Source organism: Schistocerca americana, chromosome 6, assembly GCF_021461395.2.
Source record: "Schistocerca americana isolate TAMUIC-IGC-003095 chromosome 6, iqSchAmer2.1, whole genome shotgun sequence".
Lineage (NCBI taxonomy): Eukaryota > Metazoa > Arthropoda > Insecta > Orthoptera > Acrididae > Schistocerca > Schistocerca americana.
Window position 1 is genome coordinate 331,887,674 of NC_060124.1, and position 19,518 is coordinate 331,907,191.

The 19,518-nt window shown below is 40.1% G+C and overlaps 1 protein-coding gene across 1 annotated transcript in view; it reads left to right on the top strand.

Annotated features, from left to right (window-relative positions):
* LOC124619707 (menin) overlaps positions 1-16,260 on the top strand; it is a 39,218-nt gene extending 22,958 nt beyond the window's left edge. Inside the window, exon 5 of the mRNA XM_047146264.1 lies at positions 14,548-16,260. Within this exon, the coding sequence (XP_047002220.1) occupies positions 14,548-15,406 (859 nt within the window). The 3' untranslated portion in view covers positions 15,407-16,260. The remainder of the gene's footprint in view (positions 1-14,547) is intronic.
* The last annotated feature ends 3,258 nt before the right edge of the window (positions 16,261-19,518 follow it).

Here is a 19,518-nt window from a genome sequence, read left to right on the forward strand (position 1 = left end):
TGGTATTCAATGATTTCTGTGTTTGTTCTATATATGCTCGTAACCCTGTAGCCATCCCACGCACCACACGTGTCACATTCAACAACTCTGTACCTAATCCCCGTATCCCTGTTGTGTGTATATCCACTAACTTCCCTATGCTTTCCTCCCTGTCGCGAATAACTGTTAACGAATTGTTCAAACCCTCAATATCGTCTCTATCCGCTGTTCCAAAAATTGTTTTCAGCAACTTCCCACCTGCATTCAACGAACCCCTCTTTACTCTCTTTCTTCTCCCTGGAATCATACTCACGACTTGGCGCAGTTGTTCCCTTATTTCGTTACATGACCTATCCAAAGCCTCGTACTCTTCTTGCATGTCCCGTAATATTCCATTCTTAGATGCAACCATTTCCACACTCGATACCACCTCCTGTAGCTGCCGCATCTCATTCCTTACCTGCAGGATGTTGAGTACCAGCCGAAGTGTCCACTCGTGACTCGTGATGACCACATTCGGTTGTTTCCCGAACAACACCCCACTTCGCAACAGCATATCCTGTACATGGTCAGCTTGTGTCAGCTGCCAGAGGACTACGCCCCATACTATCCACGTGTACCCCATCCTGCGTCACCTACAGAATGGAGAGAGAGGGAAAAAACTCCCATCACTACCCCTTAATACCAATAAAATAACCCTAGTACGTGCACAAAAATAATACACATATGATAATTACTGCTAACTACACATCCCTCGAACGCAACTTATACTTCATACCTGGTTAACTGTCTGCTTTTGTCGCTTCTTTTCGCTTTCTGCCAGAAGTAGTAGTACATATACACGGATCTACTACCCCCTGGAACGGCTTAACTCTACTAACGTGAACCACCGTTGTCTTGGTAGGCAATTGTAATTTTGCATTGACAGGTGATGTCATTTCCACTACCTGGTACAGTCCCTGGAACTTGTTTGTGAATTTCTTGGTTCTCCCTTTTGGAACATACGGATTAGCTAGTAGCTCCCATTGGCCTACTCTGTACTGTGGCAACTTCCTCGTTGCAACACTTTCGTGTTAGCTCATCTAACTCTCTGCCATTCTTCCTTAATGTTTTTCGCAAATTGCCTTACATGCTCGTCCTCCGCTCCCAGCCTTGGACGAAGCATGTCAAAAGGTGATTGCATCTTCTGCCCATACACCACTTCGTACGGCGACAATCCTGTCGACGTATGTACCTTACTATTATATGCACTGGTTATGAATTGCAAGTACACATCCCAGTTGGTGTGTTGACTATTTACATGGTGACTCAACATCTTGGCGATCGTGCGATACACTCTCTCTATTTGTCCGTTTGCTTGCGGGTGGAATTGACTAGTCCGTAGTTTCTTTACCTTCAGTAACTTAAACCGTTGCTTCATCAGATCAGATGTGAAATTAGTACCTTGATCCGAGATTAAGGACTGAGGTATCCCATACCTGAGTAACCAAGTATTAACTAAAGCTTGTGCCACTGTACTTGCATTCTGTTCTGGTAATGCGACCATGATTAAATACCTAGAAAAGTGGTCAATCACTGTCAACACATACTTATTCCCTGCTGCACTCCTATTAAATGAGCCTAATACATCAATTCTGATTTGTTGGAAAGGTCTATCTACCTCTGGTAATCTTTGAAGCTGAATCTTTTGATGGCTCAAGTCCGCACGCTGTGCGCATGGCACACAATTCCTGTCGTACTCGTCCACGTCTTGACATCGTGTCCTCCACCAAAACTTCTTCGCTATTCGCCTATCCATAGCTCTTCTCCTGCCATGCCCTGAAAGAAAATGGTCATGCGCCTGTTGCAAAACTTCAGATCTTAACGCTGCTGGTACGACGACTCACGGGCCGCATTTTGTTGACCTGCAAAGTAACCCATCCTGTACTAGGAACTGTGGTTGCTTTCTGAACAATTCACTATCCATGTCTTGTGCCCTTTTCCACTCATCTTCAGTCACCCCTGTTACTTGTAATGCTGCCACTTTCCTGCTCAATGCGTCAGCATTGGCATGTTTAACACCTGGCTTGTGTATTACCTCATAATCGAACTCACTGAGTTTCAGCGCCCATCTCACTAGCCTACTCGGCGGGTCTTTCAGACCTAATAACCATTTCAGAGCTGAATGATACGTCACAACCTTAAACCTTCTGCTGTACAGATAACATTGAAAGTATAAAATCCCGTATATTACCTTGAACAATTCCTTCTCCGTCGTGGAGTAATTTTGTTCCGTCTTGTTAAGTTGAAGAGACGCGAACGCAATCGGATGTTCTTTGCCATCAATTTCTTGCCCAAGTAAAACCGCAAGAGCGTGATTAGACGCGTCACATTGTAGTATAAACTCCTTCGAAAAGTCTGGGAACTTCAAAACTGGAACTGATGTCAGTATCTGTTTCAACTCTCGAAATGCTTTCTCGCACTCTTATGTCCAGTGGAAGGTAACACCTTTTCTTAGCAACTTAGTAAGTGGTCTCGCTATTTCTGCGAACCCCTGCACGAATTTTAGATAATAGCTCGCAAGACCAATATATGATTGCAGTTGCTTAACCGTTTGTGGAACCGGAAAATCTTGTACTGCAAAAGTGAGACGAGGATCTGTCCATACCTCGTCCTGACTGATAACATGCCCGAGATAATTTACTTGTGCTTGTGCAAAATACCATTTGTCCAAACTTAATGTTAGCCGTGCTGCCTCTAATCTTTTAAACACCTCTTCTAACCGTTCCACATGCTGCTCTATATCTCTTGAAAAAACTATAATGTCATCCAGATACACCATGCATTTTTTCGGTTTCAACCAGTGAAGGAATCCATCCAACACCCTCTGAAATGTTGCTGGAGCGTTTTTTAGTCCAAACAGCATTCTTTTATATTCAAATGCTGTTTTTGGCCTGTCCTCCGGACATACTTCATTCTGGTGATAACCGCTTCGCAAATCCATAGTGGAGAAAAATTTACACTGCCCTAGGTTGTCTTAACGTTTCTGTGATATTCGGAATCGGATATACGTCCGCCACTGTCCGTTCATTCGAATGTCTGTAATTGCAACAAAAGCGAAATTTGAAACTTCCTGGCAGATTAAAACTGTGTGCCAGACCGAGACTCGAACTCAGGACCTTTGCCTTTCTCGGGCAAGTGCTCTACCGACTGAGCTACCCAAGCACGACTCACGCCCCGACCTCACAGCTTTACTTCTGCCAGTACCTCGTCTCCTACCTTCCAAAGTAGGAGTGCTAGTTCTGCAAGGTTCGCAGGAGTGCTTCTGTAAAGTTTGGAAGGTGGGAGACGAGGTACTGGCAGAAGTAAAGCTGTGAGGACGGGGCGTGAGTCGTGCTTGGGTAGCTCAGTCGGTAGAGCACTTTCCCACGAAAGGCAAAGGTCCCGAGTTCGAGTCTTGGTCTGGCACACAGTTTTAATCTGCCAGGAAGTTTCATATCTGCGCACACTCTGCTGCAGAGTGAAAATCTCATTCTAAAAGCGAAATTTTTTTGACCTGTCCAGTGTCTTCTTCGGAACTAGGACCATGCTACTAGACAAAGGACTATTACTGTGCTGGATTATCCCATCTTCCAGTTGTTGCTGCTCTATTAATTGCCCTACTACTGGTTGTAATTTTTTTGGTAGTCTGTATGGCTTACGATACACTGGAGCGTGATTCCCTGTCGGAATACTATGCTGTGTTATCGGTGTAGCAGGTAACGTACCCTGTGCTTCAAACAATGCTTTATACTTTAGTAATAATGCTTCCATACCCGAACGATCTATTCCTCTCAAATGATTTACCTTGTCACGTAGTACAGACGTGCTGACTGTTTACTTTACATCATAGTCTAGCCTTGAACTATCGATGTCCTCTTCATCCATTAACTCTACTGTGGCTATTACTAATCCCTTCGGCAGATCGACATCATCCCGCCCTAAGTTATCTAAACTCACCCGGAATCATAAACTGCCCATTTATGTCTGTTACTCGTGATACACTCCTACGAATAAAGCAATGCTTTTCGTCTAAAACCTCATTACTCGGTAGTGGCTCTACCAAGAATAATCCCTGCTGTGGCATAAAGACATCCACCGGTACCCAGATCAACTTCCCTGTACCTGTTCGTACTTTGTCACACGAAATCACCTTTAATGCACTTGTACGCAGTTTAGTTGGTGTCACCTTAGCTATCGGTACACCTTGCGACTCTGAAACATTCGCAACGGCTGTACCCATTCAGAACAAGTTCCCATCGTGTTCCAGCGTATGTTGCGAAAGGTCTATTTTGGCGTGATGTTTAATCAGAAAGTCCAACCCAAGTATCGCTGAAAATCCCTGTCCCACAGTTGACAACACCTCCATTTGCTCCCGGAACCACACATTCCCTATCTTAAACTTGAGCTGTGCTGTCCCTAGTGCATCTAATTTTTTATCACCTACTGTGCGCAATCTGTACCTCGGAGCTTCCAATCCTTTCTGGCCCATAAGGTCCACACTGACAACTGATACATGCGCTCCAGTATCCACTAAAACTCTTCGCCACTTATCTTTTATCCAAATCATCAAACTACAGCCTGCCTCTTCGTGCACTCTCTGAGTACCTCTTTTTACTGCCCTTTTTCGTTTAACAGTTTTTTACCTGCTGTATCATTAACCCGTTTCTTGGCTTTACACTGCCGTGCCTTATGCCCTATTTTCTGACAGTTGAAACACTGCGGTTCTCGACATTGTTCCTTAAAATGACCTTGCTTCCCACAGCGGTAACACTCTTTGGAAGACGAAAAAATTTTCTTGTCATTGCGACTTATAGTGGTGCTATCCACTTCCTGCAAATGTGTAGCTACACGCAATGCTGCTGCTAAGTCACTTGGATTTTCCATCTGTATCCGGCGTGAAAAATCCGGCGAGACCCCTCACAAAAATCCGTCTCAAGCTCTAATCTCCGCTTTTTTCAATAGAACTTCGTTTGCACTCGCATCTTGCGTTAACTCATACGTGTGCTCATTTGTTCTCCTAATTCTGTCTGAATATTCTTTACCATTTCAACCGTTTTTTGCATCATCCTCCCCGATTTTTCTCTAAAAATTCTGGCACTGTTTTGTTTCCTGAACCTTTGCAATAATCCTTCAGCCAACTCTGTGAACGTAGTAGCATCCTTTAACCCTTCGTGATATGCCACATAAGTCTTTGCGTCATCTACTAACCGTAACCTCGCCATTTGCAAACACATTTCATCCGACCAGCCACACAGTCTAGCCATACTACGTACGTCACCAATGAAAACATCAACATTCTCTGATGTTTTACCCGGGAAGGAAGGTATCAAATTAGCCGCTGAACAATCTGCCACACCGGAAAAGACAGTACCCTTGCATTCTACACCACAGCTTCCCGAGCTTGATTGAGTATTTTTCAACAATTGTTGCTCTATCCTCTGCGTGAGCTGCTTTTGCAACTTATTTTCTTCAATCAGTTTCTGAACTTGCTCTGTCAATGCGACTGTGGCGTCACTTGTCGCGGTTGCACGTGTCTCTGGCATTTTCTGTGTGGTATACTTCGCCCCACAAAAATAGAATTGTATTACCCAGAAACAAGTCAATTCCTAGCACGTCTAATGGCAAGCCATCTAGACTTACCACATTGCCCCGTTACATGGCAATAGAAGCTACACACATCACAAATGCTTGGTACAAATGTATTGCAAGGAGCAACGTGACCTGTTAATCCACACACTACACATTTAGATGGCACTAAGTTAACGGACTTACGGAATCGTCACCTATGAAGATTGAACATTCAGACACGGACCACGTCCGTCCTCAGATCCGAACTGCTTCCTAATGGCTTCTGTCTGTTGCTGCCTGCGCTCCACTATTTATATCCGGCAGGAGGACGTTTTGTACCCTCGGTGGTAGCCTTTTGTTATTACTCTCGCTGTATATTGCAGCGTAACTTAGTGTGCTGGCCTCACTTCCCCTTACTCAGCACTCTCCAGGCTTTGCTCGGTCTGTGTGCGTCCTTGCGTCAGTCTGTTGGTAGACTGCTGCTGTTAGCAAGGCTATCTGTGCCTGCCTACTTCGCAACGCCTCGGTCGCCGATGTGCCTTTGTTTTGCCATTCTCCACTGTGTGAAGCAACGCTTACTACATGCCAACAGATGATTCTTAGCAGGGCGACTATATTTGATTCAATTTGGTGTTCATTAATAGCTTGCTTAGGGTCCCATTTCCAAGTGAGTTCGCATCCTTCGATGCAGAGCTAAACACAGGCTTAAAGGCACTGGAACTGATGATGTGGGATCAATGTAAGAATTTATTCACCTGTTCTTCTTTATCTGCTTTTCTTCTAAAGGACTCTTTTTACCATTCAATAGGTATATTTTTGTTCACATTACATTTATTTCTTAGCCCCTTAATTCAGAATAGGCAGAAATTGGATTTTTTTGGACAACCAGTGTAAACACTTTGGATTTTGTTAGCTTTGAAAATAAACAAATTGATGTCACACTAGTATCCTAAGTGGCATTATCATGTTATCTGTTTGTCTTTATTTATTTATTTTGGTTTTTCAGTGTAAATGGAAATATTTGACCACCTGTTTATCACTGCAAACTAGTTGTGAGTTGAAAAGCTTCTCCAGGCCAAAAGAAAACTTAGTTTTTATTTCTTAGTTTTCCTGTGTATCATAAGGTTGGTTGTTATTCCTGAACCAAACCCCAACCCCCCCCCCCCCCCCTTCTTTCATGCCAGAGCTAATTCCCTCTATTTTCACATCCCTCTGTTTAAGTTCCTAGTAATTCAATGAGCTGAGAAGTCATTTGTTGGTGAAAGAGTGGCTGTCTGAAGTCACAGAATAACAAACAATGGCGGCTTAAATCTTTGACTTCTAGCAGTGTGAAAGTCATGTGCTTCATAATGCTTCAGCACAATTATGAATAGGTAAAACCCCTCTGACAAATGGCCTCCTCCTCTGGTAGATTGCAGGGGAGTTTCCCACAGGTTAGAACAGGTAGGTAACCATACCTACTGCAAATCTTTTCCTGTTCACACACCTAAATGTATCAGTGCTAGCCCGAACACTTGCAAGACATATACATTTAAAGGAGAACCAGGGATAAGACAACCCATGTTATGAACCAGTTAACATGTTACAGTGCATGCAAAACTGACTCTAAAGACGAACAAACTCACAGTGCTATTACACAATAGTCATATCGTTGGTCTTTGCTTAACTGCATTCTATGAATCCCTTCCCCTCAAAATTTACAAGTAACTTCATTTAGGCATAGTGCACACTTTGGTGTGTCTCGGCCATCTGGCAAAGGTGTGTGTGGACAGGGCATAGGTGAACACACTGAATTTAGTGATACAAGGAGACACAAGATGGCTGTGCTTTTTCACACCAAGATAGTCATGCACCCTCTCTCGCAACTCGTATATGTTCAGGAGCAAAGAAGATATTGATTACAATCATTACAGTTGTGAAAGTACCACTGAATATAACATATTCAATATGTGAAAGATCCCACCATCTATTTTTGTCATTTCCGGAAAGTTAACAGAATGTCTTGGAAGGGTTTCTGTATTGTGGTAGGTAAAGTGAAGGACAGCATACAAGGAAAAGCAACAAAGTGGGGAAAAATGATTTTCTACACACTGTGTAACCTGCTCCAACAGTGTTGGCAGTTTGAGCATTAAATACATTCGAATAAAGCAAGAGTACATTCGGGATGCCATAGTGAACTATAAGGAATTTTTTAGATATGTGCTGTTTGGATTTGCAAGTGCACCAATTTTATTTGTAATGGTGGACATGGGTGAATATACAAGCAACTGATACACAAGCATTTCAGAACACTAACTTGGTGAATATACAAGCAACTGATACACAAGCATTTCAGAACAGTAATTTTGGATTTACTTTGCAACAAGAATACATAAATTTATGAGAATCAACTCCATTACCAGGTGAAGCACATAAGATTCCTTTCTTTATCTCTTTAGACAAAAAGTCTCTCAGGTATCTGCAACCACCTTTAGCACTGAATGGCAACACTTTTGTCTTGGTCACTAATATAATTTGTGTTTACCATCTCATTCTGCGTTTAGGGATAATCCTATCATCTGATCAGTCAAATCAAAGCATTACTATCATCAGATCAGTCAAAACAAAACAAAAAAAAAAGAGTTCCCAGTCACCTCCTCCTGCATTCTGAAACACGGTCAGTGACAGTTTGGGAACTGGTGTTGTTGCAGAATTGAGTGGGAAGTTACAGGGTATTATGTATTGATTTCGACAGATTTTATGATGGTGTTATCCCCAAATGTGTAATGAGATGGAAAGGAAACCCTGTGATCAGACACTGAAGACCACGCGATAGTCACCTGACTGCCATGTCATCCTTGGCATTCGTCATCGGATGCAGTGTGGAAGGACATGGCATCAGTGCCCAACACTTCCGGCCACTGTTGATATTTTGACCTTGAATCTCCTACCTCTCAATCAGATTTATCCTCAGTTGGCATCACAAGATTGTGTGCAGCCCAGTCCAGTCCTCCCACCAAGGAAAAATCCCTGGCATTAATGAGAATCTAACCTGGGTCCCCCCGCATGAGGATCTGTCGCGTTGACCACTCTGCTATGGAAACAAACACAATGAGACGATAAACAAAAATTATATGGGTGATCGAGACAAGTGTATTACCATTCAGAATTGTCTCTGTTTTGTTTTTGTGACAGATGTGTAATTTGCCCATCGCAAAAATATAATGAAACCATTCTCATGGAATCAGTTGACAAACGATCAAAAAATATTCAACAGCAGATTGTCGGTGAAGAAAAGCAGTAGAATGCACATTTGATACGTTCACATGAAATTCAGAACTATAAATATGCTACTGTGTTGCAAACCCAGCCAAGCTTGATGTTATGAGGGTTAATCCAAAAGTAATGCCTCCTATTTTTTTTTCTCCTCAAATAAAGTCTGTTAAGTAAAATATTTGAATTTGGCTCTGTTCTATAAAGCTCCTTCTCCAATCCACTGCAATAGTAAGTTCCTGCCTCATCAGATTCCAGTACTACAGTCGCTTGCAAAATGGCAAACGTCAATGTTCATATTAGACAGCATTACGTGATAGAATTCTTGAACGCAGAAGGTGAAACACCCATTCTCATTCCTGAAAGACTGAAAAATGTGTATGATGATGCAACAGTGGAAATCAGCACTGATAGACGATGGGCTCGTCGCTGTAATAAAGCTGCATGACAAACACTGTTGGCTGATGAAATGCAGAGTGGCAGGCCAGTGACTACAGTGACTCTACACAACATTTCAGTGAGTTGTGACATTGTTTGTGGTAACTGCCTGGTGACTCCAAATGATTTGTGTTGCATAACCTCTCTCAGTAAAGGCAGTTGTTATTCAACAACTGGGGTACTCAAGGGTTTGTGCAACTTTGGTACCAAGAAAGTTGTTGTTGTTGTGATCTTCAGTCCTGAGACTGGTTTGATGCAGCTCTCCATGCTACTCTATCCTGTGCAAGCTTCTTCATCTCCCAGTACCTACTTCAGCCTACATCCTTCTGAATCTGCTTAGTGTATTCATCTCTTGGTCTCCCTCTACGATTTTTACCCTCCACGCTGCCCTCCAATACTAAATTGGTGATCCCTCGATGTCTCAGAACATGTCCTACCAACCGATCCCTTCTTCTAGTCAAGTTGTGCCACAAGCTCCTCTTCTCCCCAATTCTATTCAGTACCTCCTCATTAGTTATGTGATCTACCCATCTAATCTTCAGCATTCTTCTGTAGCACCACATTTCGAAAGCTTCTATTCTCTTCTTGTCCAAACTATTTATCGTCCATGTTTCACTTTCATACATGGCTACACTCCATACAAATACTTTCAGAAAGGACTTCCTGACACTTAAATCTATACTCGCTGTTAACAAATTTCTCTTCAGAAACGCTTTCCTTGCCATTGCCAGTCTACATTTTATATCCTCTTTACTTCGACCATCATCAGTTATTTTGCTCTCCAAATAGGAAAACTCCTTTACTACTTTAAGTGTCTCATTTCCTAATCTAATTCCTTCAGCATCATCCGACTTAATTCGACTACATTCCATTATCCTTGTTTTGCTTTTGTTGATGTTCATCTTATATCGTCCTTTCAAGGCACTATCCATTCTGTTCAACTGCTCTTCCAAGTCCTTTGCTGTCTCTGACGGAATTACAGTGTCATCGGCGAACCTCAAAGTTTTTATTTCTTCTCCATGGATTTTAATACCTACTCCGAAGTTTTCTTTTGTTTCCTTCACTGCTTGCTCAATGTACAGATTGAACGACATTGGGGAGAGGCTACAACCCTGTCTCACTCCCTTCCCAACCACTGCTTCCCTTTCATGTCCCTCGACTCTTATAACTGCCATCTGGTTTCTGTACAAATTGTAAACCAAGAAAGTTAGCTAACCAAAATAAAGAGAAAAGAAAAACAATTCCCTAACTCTTGGTGTGCTTCCATTTAGAGGGAGAGGAGTTTCTAGAAAAAAAATTATGACTGGGGATAAAACATGGGTTTACTTTTTTGAACCAGAATCAAAGACATAGTCGGTGGAATGGATCACAGAAACTCACAGAAGAAGAAACAATTCAAAACTGGGCAGTTGGCAAGGGAAGTTAGGGCTGCAGTATTCTTGGATGATGGTGTGATTATGGTTGATTTTTTGGAGCAAGGATCACAATAAATTTTGTCAAATACATCAGTGCCCTCAAAGAGATTAAAGCACATTGTCAGCAAGTTCATCCAACGAAAACTGTGGTGGATGATCATGTTTTGTGTGACAATGCAAGACCACACACACCAATCGTCACACTGCTGAAGATATTGTGAAAACTGGATGGGAACTCTTGCCACATCCCTTATACAGCCTTGACCTGGCACCATCAAGTTTCCACCTGATTTGCATGCTAAAAGGAGGTCATCATGGGATTCACTTTGATGATGAAGCCATGAAAACGGAGTGTCAGTATCTGTGGAAGTAGGACTGTGTGTTTTACCACACTGCAATACACACCATTTTTAAAAGATGGGCAGAAATTGTGGAAAAGGATATTGAATTGAAAAGTTGTAAATTAATTGTCAGTGTTGTAGTTTGATTGACTGTTGTAACAATCAGCGTGTTTGCATGTTACACAAATTGTGACAGAAGATTCTCACAACCTCAGTACCTTAATAGGAAATCAAACAAATGTTGAATTATAGTTACAGCAAACATCTTCACGATATGTTAAAACATATACTTCCTAAAACACTTTTTCACTTCATTTCAGGGTAGATTTGACATTTTCTGAACACTCTTAGCAAGTAGAACCATCAAACTGATCCCTAAAATTTATAATTTGCAATGATGTTCAAAGATGATTGTTTATGTGATTTGCTTATGACTAATGATGAAACAAACTGTTCCTGATAGGAATTGATTTTATCATATGAAACTGTTTAATGCATTTAACTAAGCCTGAAACTTGTGAACTTACGCAAGTGGTAGCTATTATTAAGTTCAGTTTAGTTATCTGTCAGATTTTGTTATGCTGTGTTTGATCTATGAACAAAAACATCAGTGCACCACTTAAATGTCTCCGCCATGTGTAGCTCTGGAGTACCACTCATGACTGCAAGTGGTCACAGTGCAGTCTACAGAGGATATTGTTGGTGCATGCCACATCTGTGTGTATTGCTGCACACATGGGTGACACGTAACTGCACCACAGGTACACCACAACTTCTCCACATGTCTATGCCACATTGCTCGTGTGTGCATTGCGCCTTACATCCGGATATCTGGTATTGGCTTTCCCCTTTTCAGTATCTCAAGATATTTTCCATGAATTGTTTGTTAGCTCTGCAAAGTGACATTAGTTCTGCAAATTTATGTTCAAGTGGAAGATTCTGTGAGATATTTGTAAAACTCGTACTGATGCAAATAACTCTGGAACTAGTGATCAACAAACAGTCCCTGCAGTGAAGTAGTATCTTTTAAGATGTGATGGTGACAAGAATCAGAAACAGATAGCTCAAAGTGGAAAAAATTGTGTGATCTAATGATGAAATGTATGATAAAAGGATTACATTATACCTACTCTGTGTGTGTTGAAGAATGCTGAGCGCACCAAAGTTGCTATAATGTACAAAATTAGGAGAAGTCTGGATAGGGGGGCAAGCTACTTGACATGGGAAGTTGGAAGCCAAACTATTTGTTGATGGAAGCCAAGGTCATCTTGAGTGAAGTGCTGGGAGTATGGATTGTATGAAGCCAAGGTCATCTTGAGTGAAGTGCTGGCAGTATGGATTGTACAAGTCAAAATCTGAAACTAAAGCCGTTGTCAGTCATCAATGTAATACTGCTGTGGTACATAACTGTAGGCTTCATAGATGTATACAAACTGTTGGTGGTCAGTGACACTTGTGGCTTTGTAGGGACTTGTTCACCAAGAATTCTGTCAATCACAGCTATTTACTCTGGTGACCTTTGCTGCTACTTGGATTACATGTGGTATGCCACACCTCACTAATACAGTATACGGCCTCTATTTTCGTCCCACTGTCTGGTGGGTACGTTAGTGCTCCTGTTTCTGAACCTTTGCATGGCAGGAATACTAAACCTTTCTTCATAATCAGTGTTTTGTTTTTGCTTTATTGTCACTGTTTTATATTTTGTAACTTGTATTGTCATTCTTATCTACAGTTTTTGCTGTCTTCTTACCCACTTCATTTTGTGTGTCATTGCCCATTTGTGTCTCATCTATACATCTGTCCCTCTCTCTCCTTCACTTTTTCTTGACACACTGATTGCCCTTGTGTGCCACTTCCAGCTTTTCAGATTTGCAAAATGATGTGGTAGAATTCCAGTAGTGATTTATTTCTAATGCCTCCTTCTGTTCAGTATACTGTGTGACTTTCCTGCTTAATACTTGATTAGTCTTATTTCCTCCAGTCATTTCTTCTATCTTCCAATCTAAAAGTATTCCTTGCCTGCAGAGCTGATGTTTCTCTCTGAAAACACATCAGTCTACTGCTACCTTGTATGTAGCATTTTCCAATCTCTATTTATTGGAAGAAACGAAATTCTGACTACATGTGAAACACACTTCAAAACATAGGTATTCGTGCATGGGTGTGAAATGGGAAAGTTACTTAAGAAGAAAAGAGGAAGAAGACAGGTGTGACAGATAATGTTACAAGAGAACTATGTCTGTTCATTATCTTGCTTGACTTAATATTTTTATTTCAGTTGTTACCTCACTGTTGCCACATTTGACCACACTCCACAATGATTTGCAGTTTCATAAAATATCTTTTTCTGTTTTCTGTGGTTTATAACTGTTGAATGGAGACCATAGTAAAAAGCTAGTTTTATTTTAAAGAGAAGTCGGATTCACATTATAGTGTAGCCCTTTTGACTTACATTGCCTGTGGTACACTTTAAGAACTGTGTGTTGAAACACTGAAACAATGGCCTGCATTGAGACTGTGGGTGGTCAAACTATTCAAAATTCTTTCAAACAATTTATCATTGACAATAGGGGAAAAAAATAATATGCAATAAAACACATTCTTCCTCATATGTGAAAATGGTGCAATAGTACAGAAGTAAACACACTTTCACATCAAGATACCTGAATCACCACTGATCATTATGATTATTAATTTGTGTCGCTTTTGCAGTAGATTCTCTTAGAAGGCAATGACCAAGTTTTAAGTTTTTGACACTTTCTGTAAGTAGAGATGGTAGAGTACAGCAAGCTTGCAAATTTTCTGGGTTAATGCAGACCTGAGAAACCACGGTTAACTGAAAAACATGCATAATCCAACATACACATTTTTACAGATTCTCCGTGTTGCGTTTGAAATCCCATTGCATTACTTACGTATTGCTTCCCAGAATTTGATAAATTATTTACAAAATTAACTTAAAACACACTATTTCATATCATTTGCATTCAGTTCACTTTTGTGACATAAATCACTTATAATTTTTTTTTGTTTCTGTTTTTCATTTCCCTTTTCCCTGATAACAGCTTTCATTTTCTGGAATGTCAAAACATAAGTATAGTCAAATGAATTTTGTCCTGTATTCTCTAATAACTGATCAACAGCATTTCAGTGCCATTGTGCTGGATAACAGATTCTTCAATTACATCATCTTTGCACTTTTCATCTGCCAAACTCTTTTCACTATATCCGCATGACTTAGTTACTCAGATCGCAGTTCATAGGCATTGCTATTTAACCGCTCACATTTGTTTCCGTCATCTACGTCTTAATAATCAGAAATTTGTATTCTAAATAAAAATATTCGTTTTGCTAAAAATGCAGTACTGCAGGCTTTGTTTTTTATTATTTCAAAATACGGTAATCGTTGTCTAGATAATCCACACCCAGGTAATTGGGAGCTTGCTGTGTGTAGTGAATAAACAATACATATATTATTTGCAATTTCCTTGAAAGTATAAAGCATCTATCCATTGTTCTTTTTGTCACAGCTACAATTACTCCAGAGATGACGAAGAAGTGTACAAAGAATTCCTGGAAATAGCAAATGAGCTGATCCCTCAAGTGATACGTGTGGTGGGATCAGGTCACAGTGCACGTTCTCTACTCAAGGACCCAGAGTGCTTTGCGCACCTCTTACGTTTCTATGATGGAATTTGCCAGTGGGAAGAAGGCAGTGCCACACCAGTATTGCATATAGGTTGGGCAAAACCATTAGTCAATACTATCTCAAAATTTGATGCAGCTGTACGTGCACGTGTCGACATTATATGCCGAGGAGCTACACCAGAAAATGGAGGCGAAGGCGGTGGGGACAATGGAGGAGGGACAGGAAGTGCAAGTGGTCACCTCAATAACAACAATTACCGTGAAACAGACATTGTTCGGAGTCTGGAATCACGTGTCGGACCTGTAGGAACTTCTGCCGGAGCTCATCCCAGCATTGCTGCTCTTACTGCCGCTTGCGGTGAGAAGATTCTCAATCGAGATTATTTACTAGCAGGAGGGGGACCGCCATTTGCTTCGGAAGGCCGCGAATCGCCAGGCCCATCAAGTGACATACCAGAGCCGACTCCATCTGTACCATCATTACCTCCACCATTGCCGGTAGTGGAGGAATTGCCCCTCGGACCTACTGAGGAGGGACGACCACAGGTGATACTGCACTCTCAAAAGATGCGTGGGTTGAAGGATTTGCTTCTGGCAGAAAAACTGAATACTCATGCCATCTCTTTGCAACTTACAGCACAGTCACAAGTACAGGTAGGGCGCAAAGTACGTGCATCTGACCATGATTCAATGGATGGCTTTGGTATTCGCAACTCTTATAAACGTGCCAGGAGAGAGTAGCTAAGGCAGTCCTAAGTTATAATCCCACTTTACTTCGTTGTCCCACATTTGCTGTGTAATTTTAAGAAATAACACAGTGATTGCTGAACTCGAGTACAAATCCATCTCCATTAAAAAAGAAAAGTGGTTGTCTATTCTTGAGATATGTCTTCTGTAGTTCCATTTTGAAAATAGAAGCACAGGCAGTTTAACCAAAATCTTATAGTCTCTATGTAGTATAAGTATATTTGACTAAAGTCATAATAATAGCTTTGCCCACACTATTTATTTGTTCAGGGTACAACCCAGTCAATCATAGAAATGTGATATACTGTCAGGTCTGACCGACAGTTGTGATCTTCCCCCCCCCCCCAGTGTTTAGTCAGATTCTCTAACTTAATAGAATATTGAGAATTTAAGGTGAAATACTGTAAGCACGTTATTTAACTACAATTGATGTAAATTACTGCACCAAATTGGTCCAAATATAAAAGAGTTATTGATTGTCAGATATTCTAAGTGTACAAAAGAAGTGTTGTATAAAGTGCAATCAGCCGAGTCCAGAAAAGGCTGTAAACAAACTAGTTTGTGGTCTGAGGATTGACTATGAGCTTAAGCGAATATGTAACGGTAAACATGATGCAGTTAACTGGAGGTACTTTTCTTCAAGAAAGCACTGGAAAGGTTTATAATTAAGTCTCGGCATTCTACATAAATGGATATTTGTTTATGTTGTTTGAGCCTCATCAGCTGATACATTTACAATGGCCAGCTCTGAAATGTCATACATATTTAAATAACCAATTTAAGAATGTTCTTTCCAGCTATTTTGTATCTTAAACGTAAAATATGAAGAGAAAAAAAGAAAAGCATCATTCAGAACTTAATTTCCAGAGTGATCTTTTTTTTAATATTGATAGAAACTTTTATGTTTTGTAGTAGCTTGCTGTCTTGCCATTTTATGAAATGTATTTATTTTATAGGCACTTCTGCTTTCAAACAATGAAAACTCCAGGATGGGATAATAATGTGAATTAGGATAGATTGCTACTTACTGCATAGAGGAGATGTTGAATCACAAACACACACCTTTAAAAGTAGAGCATTTAATATTTTTTAGCAATTGGAGAAAATCGTTATCAGATGAAGAAGCACACTAACAAACATACAGTCATACATGGGGACTTCTGCATGTATGAAAGTATGTGTGTGTTTATTCTTTTGATGAAGGACTTTGTTTGAAAGCTAAAATGTATTCTACAGTTTACTTTTAAATGTTCTTATCTACTGTTCAATTCCTCCTGAGTGTGGTGTGTAGCAGTCCAAAATAATTCATATTTCTTCGTCTGCCCCCCCCCCCCCCCCAACTACTGACGTACTCTTGTTTGATGATTTTCTTAGAAAAGTAATGTGAAATTGCTGTTGTATAAAGAATATGTCCAGTATTGTAAAATATTGATAATTGTAAAAGTTATTCCTTTGTGCAACTGCCTCAAAAAGAAAGTAGCAGTTGTTTGAATGATATACTAGATTCCAGCGTAATTACTGATACAACAGTTTTTTTTCTTTCGTTTGTTTCGTACATTCCATAATTTGTTATTTTGCATTCCAATTTGTCCAGTAATTTGTATATTGGTGTGGCATATGTAATCTATTTTACTTTAAGATTTGCTTCCTCGTCCAACAAAAAAAGTTAGAAATCGTACCTGCAATAGTTGTGCAGCAAGAAATACTTTTCTTCAAGACCATTTGCTAGTTTGACCTTTTAAAGTAGTATGCCTCTGCTCCTTTCTACTTTTTTAAGTGTGTCCTTGCTATTTTCTATAGTGCCCACTTTTACTTGGGAATTAATGTACATTTTTTTCTCACCAGAGTAAGACCTGTACTGAATATGAAGTACAAATCATTTTGGTAGTACTTATCTATTTTTGAGAAAGAGAGACACTTTTAAAGAAATAAGAGTATGTTTGTGTGTTTGTATGTCTTTACAAATGTTATAGCAGTATTGATATATTCTTTCCATTATAACTTTTTTGAGCTGTCCCATGTCTTTATATTTATAGTTGAATGTTATGTGGCCTAAGTTGTGAAATTGTTGGTAATCTGTTGGTCAATGTGAGTTGTTTTTATTATAATGTTAATATTACACATTTTCAACCAATAGAGTCATTTTAATTAAAATTGCTGAGCTGTGTGCCAAAAGAAAGACAGTAAGGTTCCTCACGCATGGAAGCATTGAAGCATTTCTGTGCTGATGTTATCTAGCTTATTTTGTATATGTGTAAGACACATTTGCGCATAATAACTCTTCATTGAACTGGTGCTGCATGACTAAAATGTCTGTATTTTAAGAAGTTTTCCATATACTTGTCTGTTAGCTTATTACATGAAAGGTTAAGTTTCCTATTTGATACTGTCTCAAGACCAGCTTTTCCCATCGTCTGTTACTCTGCTTATAAGAAGGATCGGTTCTGTTTCTTGCCTTCTGTTACCTCTGTTCTCACTCTAGGAATTTCCGAAAAATTGTCTGCATTAAAATAGTGTGAAACACTCATAATAAGTGAAGAGACAGTAGTTTAGAATGAGCTGTACTTTAATATCCAAGTGTAAATTGTTTATCCCACAGCATCTGCTGATCAATAGACAGTGGTGTGCTCCTTGACTCTCAGCAGTGTCATTATATCCCTTTAGTTTTTCCTCTTCTATGAACAGTGAATAAACTTGGCACAATTAGGCATCCTCAGATCTGATTCATACATGACACTGTGTTATAGATTTTAGCTGGGTAGTGAGAGTTCAGCATATTGTCCTCCACAGCTGGTGAGAGTGAGATTTGCTGTTATCTGGAAATGGTTTAAAGTGATCTGATGGCAGGAAATGAATGTACTGGAAAATGGTAGTGGGATAAGTTGCCAAGGAGTCAAGTTTGTATATAGAATGGGATGTATTCGCAGCTACACTGCGTTATAGTAAGCTCATAAGATGTTTATTTCACCTGAGGTGAATACAATGGAAATGGATGTAGGCAGTATGTAAATGAGAGTGTACTTCTCACAGTGATCGTATTTACGACTCATCATTTACTTTGGAACGGTTTTTCGTTCTACCTCATGCCTGTTAGAAACTGCTTCATTTATCCTATGATATGCAATTAATAATCAGGAGTTATGTAATCTTGTTAAGATTTTCTTGTTTACTAACAGAAAATATTGGGGAAGGCATTAGGAAGCAACTTTTGCCATCAACAGGCAGTGTCAGTATTGCACATTGTAACAATCTACTTCCTCTTCTTAACAGTTTGATATCACAAAAAGTCTGTCAGTGCCACGTGTGTGTGCTCTAGGGCTTTGCGACCCACATGATCTTGGCGGTGTGACACAATTGGACTGCTGTTGGCTAAGTATCCATTAATCAGTTGATACAGGTGAATTCTCCACCCTGTATTAGTTAAATAATTTTTGGGAAAGACCAAATAGCCTTTCATTGATGTGTGAGACAGAGTTAAACAGTTAATACTGTGACACAACTGGCTACTGCCAGGAGCAATCTGATTGCAGTCAGGTAAACTGTAAGATCCAACTGCTGGACTGTAAATACATAAAAGTAACAGAAAGATCCAACAACTGGACTGCATAACACATGACACTAACAATCTCCATTAATTGGCAACTAGGTTTTTGTCATATCCTTGACAAAATCTGAGGGTAACGTTTCAGATAAGTGAAGATGAAATAATCACACAAAAATCAGTGTAACATCCTTTGAAACTACAAGAGCTTAGTCTTCTCACCAAGTCAGTTTCTTTTATCTTTATTTTGCCCATCAGCTGTGACTACAGCAAGTTTGCTGGTGTACAATAAATTAGGTCAACACTAAAAATAAGAATATCAAAGCCCATGAATGAAACTCAGAACCGCTGATATTGTTTCACATCCTGGTTCTCTTGGACATGCATTTTCCCCTCAAACAGGGATCTGCAACTTACTCCACATGTTGAGAGTTCAAAGCAAGTCTCAAAATTTGTTAAACTTCTAGGTTTATTAACTGTACTGTGCTCTAGCTACAGAAATTTTAGTTTGTTTCTTGCTCTCTGGCGTTCTCATTTGTTCAGCTTCCTCTACAGTTAACAAACC